The sequence below is a fragment of the Rosa chinensis genome, chromosome 5 (assembly GCF_002994745.2).
Source record: "Rosa chinensis cultivar Old Blush chromosome 5, RchiOBHm-V2, whole genome shotgun sequence".
NCBI lineage: Eukaryota > Viridiplantae > Streptophyta > Magnoliopsida > Rosales > Rosaceae > Rosa > Rosa chinensis.
Window position 1 is genome coordinate 11,779,753 of NC_037092.1, and position 10,085 is coordinate 11,789,837.

The 10,085-nt window shown below is 36.4% G+C and overlaps 1 protein-coding gene across 1 annotated transcript; it reads right to left on the reverse strand.

Annotated features, from left to right (window-relative positions):
- Positions 1-6,069: 6,069 nt before the first annotated feature.
- Positions 6,070-9,056, reverse strand: LOC112165414 (putative wall-associated receptor kinase-like 16). The gene is made up of 3 exons (XM_024301900.2): positions 8,158-9,056; positions 7,839-8,018; positions 6,070-7,334 (listed from the first exon to the last, which is right to left on the reverse strand). Exons 1-3 carry the CDS (start codon positions 9,053-9,055, stop codon positions 6,121-6,123), a joined length of 2,292 nt encoding a protein of 763 aa, XP_024157668.2. The 5' UTR covers position 9,056; the 3' UTR covers positions 6,070-6,120.
- Between the last annotated feature and the right edge of the window lie 1,029 nt (positions 9,057-10,085).

Below are 10,085 nucleotides of genomic sequence, written 5' to 3' on the forward strand. Positions count from 1 at the left end.
AAATATCGTAAACCAAAAATGATTTTATACAGATATTTCTTCACTTTATTGGGGATATACAGATATTTATTTACAGATAAAGTGTAAAATTACTTTTTACAAATATTTCTTCACTTTATTTGGGATATATCCTAAATTCTTCACTTTATCGGAGATATGTCACAAATATCGTAGACCAGCGAGCGACTTTCAACTACCTAGAGTATTTTTTTGTTTTTATAAACCTATTATAACTTGTGATGTATAGGTTGGAAATAAAATTAAAAAAAAAAACAGAACAAAAAACAAAAAAAAAGGAAAAAAAAACTAAGAAACAGAAAAGAAAAAAAAAAAAAACTTAAAAACAGAAAAAAAAAAAATTTTATTTATTTTTTAATTTTTTATGTTGAAATGACAATTTTAGCCCCCAAAAGTCAAACTTAACGTCCAATTTGGACGGAACAGTAAAAATTGGACAAGACTGCTTGAAATTGAAAAGTTTAGGGGGTAAAAATTCAAAATTGAAAGTAGAGGGGGTGAAATGATTTCACCCCCAAACCTCAGGGGGGTAAACTGAAATTAATCCAAAAAAAAAAACAGACAATCAAAGTTCCATTCATAAGTTAATTAGGCATCCATACATGAACTGATATAGAAGATAAGCTCCATTCATCTCTCACCCCTAGATCAATCAAAGTTCTGAACGCTAAATCTACCATAATCACAATTTCAAATAGATAAACAAAGGAGAAGTATTTTGTCATGATATTAAAGATAATTCCATGTGTCTCATCAAATTTTTAAACGCTAAATCGGAATGATACATAGAAGCGTCATATCAAGCACATAAAGATCCAAATCGGATAATTAGAAAAAAAAACGTACCATTTTGACTGTTGGGTTTGGTTCTTAACACCTTGAATTGTAATTCGACAGAATAGAGAACGTTCCCTTTATATCGTCTTCCATCTTTTTGGGTTAAGAAGAGTCATAATTAGGACTCCTCTCTTTCCTCTCAAGATCCCACCTACTTTTCCCGCTTGTGTGAGAGAATAATGAGAATGACAACTCGAAGATTTCTGCTCCTTTTTGAGATAAGAACGAGAAGAAGTTGTTCCGTTTTGAGTTCTTTTGTTTTTGAATGAATTTACAAATAATGGAAGAAGAAAAAATAACAGATTTATCAAAGGAAACAATAGTGATATATGATCGATATATCAAAGGAAACATTAATAATCATAATTATAGAATTACAACTATAATTTATTTCCATATATGGAGAAAAAAAATAATAATCATAATTAATTTCAGAATCATAATTACTTTCATATATGATCGATATTCAAAGGAAATAATAATCATAATTATAGACATACAACCGTAACTTATTTCCATATATATAGTAAAAGAAAGTACGTTCTAAAAAAGAGAGAGAGATTCTCTCAAAAAAAAAAAAAAAAGGAAAAAAAAGAAAGAGAGACAATAATCATAACTATGGAATTACAACCATAATTAGTTTCCATATGTAGACAAAAAAAAAAGCAAAGAAGAAAGCACGTTTTCACAAAAAAAAAAAAAAAAAAAAAGTGAGAAAAAGAAAAACAAGCATATCGAACACATGACCACAACCATATATTGAAAGAAAGACAAAATTAATTGCACTAGTGAAAGTATCATATTTTCTATTACACTTATCTAATTTTGAAAAAAAAAATATATGGAACACAAAGTAAAAGTTGGAAAACAATATATAAACTCAGTTCATGAATTTTGTTCATTGAATCTGAGCATCAAAAATACCAAACAACATAGATTATCTTATAATTCAATTAACTTGGCTCATAATTATGGCCACTATTTATGTCACTATTGAGCAGTAATTCTTCTTCACTAGGAGCTCTGTCATGCTCCAGCATAAGATCATCATGAACAGAATCATCATTATTATATTCACCGTCGATTATTTGCCGCACTTTTTTCCTTCAGGAAAAATCTCTTCAGAAATCAATCCCTGATCATATAATGTCTTAGCATGACTTAGAAACAATTTCTAAAGCTCTTCGATATGTCTTTGATCTATGCTTTCAGTACTCTCTTCTTTCATGATTTCTACATGCTCACTACAAAACAAAATTTATTGTTAATATTTTCCACAACTCAACCATTACATTTTTTCCAGTTAGACGTACTCTTTGAGCAAATACAGAAACCCTTGCGTCGGGTTCACTTCCCAATTGATTTCGTTCTGGTAGATTAAAGGTTGTCTCGACAGCTCGAAGATATATTAAACAAAATACTAATGATTCGTACGAGATATGAGCCTCAGCAATAGAACCTTCAGAGAGTGCTTTGTTGTTCACATAATTTTTATATGTTCTCAATAACCTACGAATTAAAACTAGTTAGTTAGTTTAGAATACACAGTAGAAAATATAAATAAGTCCAAACAAATAATATGCATTACCTCTCAATTGGACATATCCAACGGTATCCTATTGGCCCAGCAAGTTTAATCTTGCGTGGCAAGTGCATGGCTAAATGAACCGTGATGTCAAAGAAAGTTGGGAGGCAAAATTTATCAATAAGCTTCGATGGATTAGATCATATTGTATCAAACAGAGAAGTAAATAACAAATAAAAGTTGACTAGGATTAGAATCATAATCCAATAAGGAATAGATTAACTAATGAAAGCTGTCTAAGTAATATAATTCAACTAGGAAAGATAAATTTCACCTCGACAAGAAAGTACAAACAATATATGATGAAGTTCTAATATATATTTTCACAAACAATAAAAGAAAATTCCTACAAGTCGTCGCCTAATTGGTTTTCAGCAAGGAAGTTCAAGTTGTCACAAAATCATTAAGGACACCCAATAGAAATTGTTGCCTAATTGGTTTTTTGCGAGAAAAGTAAAGTTGTCACATAAACATTAATCGACAACTCATAGAAATCGTCACGTAATTGGCTTTCAGTGAGGAAGTTCAAGTTGTTGCATAAACATTAAGCGACAACCTGTAGAAGTTGTCACATAATTAGTTTTTTGCAAGAAAATTAAAATTGCCACAGAAACATTAACCGACAACTCACATAAGTCGTCGCCTAATCAGTCTTCACTGAGGAAGTTCCAGTTGTCACATAAACATTAACAGACAAACCATAGAAGTTGTCGCTCAATTGACCTTTTGTGAGAAAATTAAAGTTGTCACGTAAAAATTAACCGACAACTCACAGAAATTGTCGCCTAATTGATCTTAGGTAAAGGAAGTTCCAGTTGCCACATAAACATTAAGTGACAACCTATAAAACCTGTCGCCCAATTGGATTTCAGCGAGGAAGTTAAGGTTGTCACATAAACATTAACCGACATCTAATAGAAGTAGGCGCCTAATTAGTTTTCAGCGAGGAAATTCAAGTTGTCACATAAACATTAAGCGACAACCCGATAAAATTGTTGCCAAAATGATTTTTAGCAAGGAAGGTAAGGTTGTCACATAATCATTAACCGACAATTCACAGAAATGATCACTAAATTAGTATTCAGTGACAAAAATGTAATTGTCACATAAACATCAAGTGACAATTCACATAAGTTGTCGCCTAATTAATCTTTTGCGAGGAAGTTAAAGTTGTCACATAAACATTAACCGACAATTAGTAGAAATTGTCGCTTAATTGATATTTTGTGAGGAATTGAGTGTCACATAATATTATATGGGCGACAGCTGTCGATTTCTTGCAAATTCCTACTTTATGCGACAAATTGGTTGTTGCCAATGGGATTATGTGCGACAACTGAAATTTCCTCGTATTTGCCAAGCTTTTGCGACGAATTTTAGGTTGTCACAATGAAATTCCTCACTTTTGCTATTTTCTCTTGTAGTGGCAGTACCGCCAAGGCTGATGGCGGCTCCACCGTCCCTATTGTCCCCTGATCGTCCTCCAGCAACTCCGGCCCGGAGCATGGCAATCCCACATGGGTAACGAGCCCACAGCAGTGACACCGGCCAAACAATTTGTCGTATTTGAATTGTACAACAAACTGGACCTCATCCTCAACCTGGAACCGACGCCGGAGCAGCAATGGCCTCGCATATGCAATTTCCACCCGAATTAGTAGTGCTCTCGTCCGGAAAGCTGTCCGATCAAATTCCATAAACTCCCCGATTGTGCTGCCTATAAGGCACATGATCCTTTCCGACCGAAACGCCGGAGGAACACCCAGTAACGTCATCCAGTACGATGACTTCTCCAGCGGCACTGACATCACAGGGCTCACCCCATCATACTCTGCCAGCGCTATTGGGGCTCGATTGAAACCCCACGGACCGCCCTTCCAAACCCTAGTCCTGTCGATTGGATCCGAGAAGGAGATCAACACACGATCATCTTCACCCGCTTCATCGATACGAAGAATACCATTAGTTCTCCACGCCGATCTGAACATCCCCATGAAAGACCGGTGTGCATTGTCCCTTGCAGTCAATAACTTTCCGATCATAAAAACCTCTGGTTGTCGCAGTCCCTTGGACGGACGCAGATCAACAGGCCGCTTCCCATCCGCAAGAGCGAGGGAGGAGGCAAGTCGTGCTGCCATTGCATCAACAGAGGTCATCCTTTGTCGAAATTTTTTTTTTCACAGACGCAAACCCTAACCCTAGGGGATTATTGCGGCTTCTTGGAAGAGAATTGACAATAAACTTGTCTTTTTTCCTTCTTGTTTCTTATGAACACTAGCATTGTATCCTGATTTTATTATTTTTGGAAACCGGTCTTCTATGAAATAATTTCAATCGTGTATCGAATATGTTTTATCATGCATATCTCTACTAATTTATCCTTGGACATCGTATAGAAAACAACATAATAAATTTTAATGATAGAAATGTTTATCTTTTCTAATTATCTTTGATAATTTGTTCTACAAATATTTCAACCATTCAATAGATTTCTTTCAATAATTTTTAATTTGACTGAAAATTTGTAGGAATAATTTGCTCAAGTTCTAGTGGTATATCGTTAATATCTTGGGCTCTATTTTTCTGAAACCACTTTTCTTAATGCCTCTTAAGATTTTAATTCTCAAAAAAAAATAATGCCTCTTAAGATTTTAGTTCTCAAAAAAAAAATAATGCCTCTTAAGATTCCAACCAAATATGAGGGCCAATTCAAATATCAAACGCCCAACACAGGGTCCTATTAGGCCTCTCCTTCCTGTACGGAGAATAGTATACCGTCGTCCTTTCATCTCCTCCTCTCTAGCTCTCGGCGTCTCGCAGAGTCTTGCCTCCTTATAGACCTTATTGTGCTTCTGAGAAAGCCGAGGACTGAAAACGAAACCGGAAATTTGTATGTTATCCCACTTTGCTTCTGTTTCAATGGAACTATGGATGATTCCAACTCTGACTAGATTGCTGTTTGCACTTGTGCCTCTTTTTGAGTTGTTAAGAATTAATCCAAAGCTTTCTGATCAAATTTAAAATGCATTCTTTGGTTTCTAGTTGTCCGTAATGTGCATTTGAATGAGGTGAAAGTCCAATCCTTTGGATTCTTGCAGAAGCATTATATTTATAAATTGCATGATTTTTACTATTATAACATCTTCGCTGTTGAAAAGATGATATGTTTTACGAGGATTAACTTTTCTGGGCAGGCCCAAAATGATGATTTTCAAATTGTATGAAATTTACAAAGGGGACTGTTCTCGCTGGAGCCTGGAGGGGTCTGACTTGTGTGTGTTTGCTTCCAATATGTATTCCTAGCTCAAATGGCTACTGCTTGATATCAATCTGTAAGTCCTTTCTTTGTCTGTAGAATGATAACTATATTAAGTCGATTGCTCCATATGAATACCTGTTCATGATGATAGTCTAAGTCCTTTAATTAGGATGTTATTTCAAGTTAAGTAAAACAACTTTCCTAGAATCAATACTGCTCTACCTGCTTGTTAAGTTGCATAAAGCACAATAGCAGGAAAAGAACAAGTAAGACCACACTCAACTTACTTATCACATTTATAGAGTGCTAAAATACACTTTTATTTTGTGCACTTACATTCATATCAAAATGAAACAACCATTATTACCTACTAGAGAATGAATATATAACAGAAATATCACAAGCGACACCAATATATCAACTATCGCCCACCATCATGTGGCATTAACTGTTCGATTTGCATGCTGTCATACGCAGTGGTCGTACCACTGGTTAGACCACTAGAACTGCAATCACCTTCTCCATTACCCACAACGTAAGCATCTGAATTAACTGACCTAAGCAAGTATTCAGTCTCTTCTTCGCAAAAATTAGCATTAAATCCCCACGGATGTTTTGCCATGACACTAATTTCTTCTAACTCTTTCACAACTTCTTTCATGGTAGGCCTTTCCTCCCCGTTTACCCTCAAGCATCGTTTTGCGAGATTGGCCACTTTCTTTACCGTCTCATTGTTTCCCTCATTCACTATGCCGTCATCAAGTATTTGATTCAACCAACCTTCTTCCATGGAAGCAAGAAAGATGCTTGTTAAGCATCTATCTCTAGAAACCGGCACTTTGCTTGTTAGTAGCTCCACTAGGACAACTCCAAAGCTGTAAACATCACTCTTTTCTGTTAGTTGGTTTGATTGCAGATATTCAGGGTCCAGGTATCCAAATGTCCCAAGCACTAAAGTTTGTATATCAGTTTGACCTGAAGGAACCAATCGGGAAGCTCCAAAATCTGACACTTTTGCTGTATAATCATCATCTAACAGAATATTTGCTGTTTTCACATCTCGATGTATTATTGGTGTGGAAATTGAGGAGTGTAAGTGGGACAGTGCTTCCGCGCTTTGAGTTGCTATCTTCATTCGTAATTCAAATGGGAGTGATGATCCTTTTTTATGAATGTGCTCATAAAGAGTGCCATGGGTAATGAATTCGTATACTAGTAAAGGTACTTCCGTTTCTAAACAACAACCCAATAGCATTACCACATTTTTGTGGTTGATTTGAGAAAGAACAATCACCTCGTTAACAAATTGATCACTCTGGGTCAGGGCACCACCTTTCGACTTCTTTATGGCAACCATTGTGTCATCCGGTAGTATTCCTTTGTAAACTGTTCCATAACCTCCTTCTCCAAGGACTCTACTCTCATGGTAGTTGTTTGTTGCCTTCTCAAGTTCTTCAGCAGGAAAGATTTTTGTTGTCCTCATCGAGCTTCCATGACGATCGAGTTGTTGCAGTAACAATAAGCCACCATTCTCTTTGAAGTGCTTTTCTTTGAGTTTAGTGAACTCTCTTTTCTTCATTCCCCAACATGTCCACGAAATTCCAAGGAATAAAACCAAGAAGCCCATAGTTACACCTGCAAATAATTGAAAATTCATGATCAAATTTGTTTTAATTAGTTTGCTTTTGCATATTCTATATGATACTGTTTAGAGGTATAGGATGGTTGCTTCTTTTCTGTCCTTTTATTTTTGCCTTTGATTCTAGTTGGGATTCCCCTCAGCTCATTATTGCATTTTCCTTTGATTCTAGCTAGTTGCAATACCCTTTAGGGGAAAAAAAAAAAGGCTTCTATTTCTGCAATATGGTTTCAAAAACTGACAGAGCATCTTCTCTGTTCTCTCTCGTGTAAACAAACACAATAGAGAAAACGTCTTCCTTTATATATGGAAATGACCTGTGCATTCTCTTTTTATTACTTCTCTTTGAAGAAAAAGTATGAGAATACTAGGTTAATTAGAATTTGGAACGAAAATAGATGAAGCTATATAAATTTGAGTCCGTCATTACTGTTCAATAAAAGTTTAGGCTATACATGATCATGGGATGCACATGCATGTTAATATCTAATTATACATACCCAATGAAACCATAAGCAGGAGAACGATCTTTGAGTGTCTTTCGGAATCGTCTTTGATGCAAGTCTTGTCATTCATGCCGTCGTTTTTGTATCCTTTGTGACATGAACAAGAGTGATTTCCTGGAGTATTTAAGCACTGTCCGTTCTGGCAGGGGTTGAAAGCCCTGCACTCATCAATATCTGAAAGGGAAATTAGGAAAGGAAAAGCCTATCAGAGATCACTAAATTTGGTAAAATTGCAAATCCACTAGTGAGCTATAATTAATTTCTGTTGATAAATCATATAATATAGCTGAAGGTAAATCAAAGATAATCATACCTTGGCAACCACCTGGGTGGTACGGGTTTCCTTCATAACCAGGCAAGCACTGGCACAAGTAACCTACAGACCCATCAATAGGACGGTTTATGCAATTGCTATTAGCCATGCATGCGAAATCCTCCCGATGTTGAGCTTCATCACAGGGGTCTGTGTCATTCCCAATGGCCCAATTGAGAACAATTGGAAGCTGTTTAGTGACATTCAGTTGTTCAAAACTAGAAGAGTTGAAATTGAATTGGTCTTTCACTGTAATGAAGGCGTAGCTGCAGGGGTTAAATGTCCACACATACGAATGACGGAAGTAGCTACCCAAACTCAGATCAAGATTGTACAGTCCACTGGGGATGTGAGTCTGGCAACACCCAGCGCCAGAGCAAGAGTTGTTATCAACACTGTCAAGGCTGTCGCATACTGACATGCACCCAGTAAACGACCTCGACCCATTTTTTCCCACTCGGTAGCCTTGTAAAGCTGCGACAGTGTCACAACCAACGGCAATGAATATGTTTTTAGTATCAGAGATCGTATATGGAAGAGGCAGGGTGAGCCAAGGGCTGTTAGTCGTATTTCGACCAGATGCGTCGTAACAATCTCGCCCTACATAGTTCAACACTCGCAACTCACCTTCATCAAGGAAAATGTTAGTAACAACGGCATTCCCATTTTTCATCAAATATGGTGTTGGTGGTTGGGTGGTATTGCTACAATTGATAAAGAATTCTTTTCGCGATCGCAGGTAACAACCCTCCTTCATGCCAAAAGGATATGGAATTGTGAGATTGCCGCACTTGTCTGGGCAGTCAGCTGGGAGGGCTTGAGCAGCAGCTGCTGTTGTCGTAGTACTAGCCGCCAATAATAGGATTAGGACTGCCGCCAATGGGAATTGCAAGGCCATGATCGACATGGCATGCAGCACTAGCTTGTTTGTGGAATGTAACAAAGGAGTATTGGTATCAAATAGTTGTATTGTTGATGATGAGTAAAACAGTATTCCCGAGTCGGCCTTTTGTAGTCATGGCATGGGAAGTTTCTGGACAACTTCATTGTATGCTCAAGCTAGCTTTCTATTTTAGACTGGGTCGTCCCAGGTTATTTCCTGAAAATTAATAAAACACAAACAGACATGGAAATGTATAGTCATGTGGATTGTGATTGTCAAGTCTGAAATAATGAATATGAACCATAGAAACGATCAAATAAAGGAATAATAGAAACGACCAGTACCAGAGGTCTTCCCAAGTTGTGGGACACTATTCCTGTAAGAAGAATATATATATATATATATATATATATATATATATATATATATATATATATATATATATATACAGATTTTATCCAGAGCGATGCCTCACTCTGAAATTTCAGAGCGAGGTTAGGGTTTAGGGTCACTTTTCGGTCGCATTTCCACATCTCGACCGTTCAGTTTTTAGCTACTAATGTATAGATCATCTCTGCAAAATTTCAACCAAATTGATGGTCGTTAAGGCATTGATAACTGCCTGAAAGCTAGTACGGTTCAGGTTGGACAGATTCAGTTCGTCCACTGGTTTAAGTGAGTTAGATACCTTAAAGATCATCAATTTGGTTGAAATTTTGTATAGATGATCTATACATTAGTACCTAAAAACTGAACGGTCGAGATGTGGATATGAGACCAAAAAGTGACTCTAAACCCTAACCTCGCTCTGAAATTTCAAAGCGAGGCCTCGCTCTGGATAAAATCTGTATGTATATATATATATAGCTCTTGCACTAAGGGATCCTTTTTTGGTCTTTTATAGAGATAGAGCATTAAACCAACTTTTCGATCATATTTTGGCATTTCAACCATTCAGTTTTTAAGTCCTAATGTGTTGATCATTTCTGCAAATTTTCAGACAAATCGGTGATCGTTAAGGTATCAAACAAGAATAAATCAATGG

Bases quoted from the DNA above. Each gene is read 5' to 3' on its own strand.
- LOC112165414 (XM_024301900.2), bottom strand. From the start codon at position 9,055: ATGGCCTTGCAATTCCCATTGGCGGCAGTCCTAATCCTATTATTGGCG. The intron at 8,019-8,157 runs GTATGATTATCT...TTTCCCTTTCAG, and splicing joins CCACCCAGGTGGTTGCCAAG to ATATTGATGAGTGCAGGGCT. The intron at 7,335-7,838 runs GTATGTATAATT...AATTATTTGCAG, and splicing joins CCTGCTTATGGTTTCATTGG to GTGTAACTATGGGCTTCTTG.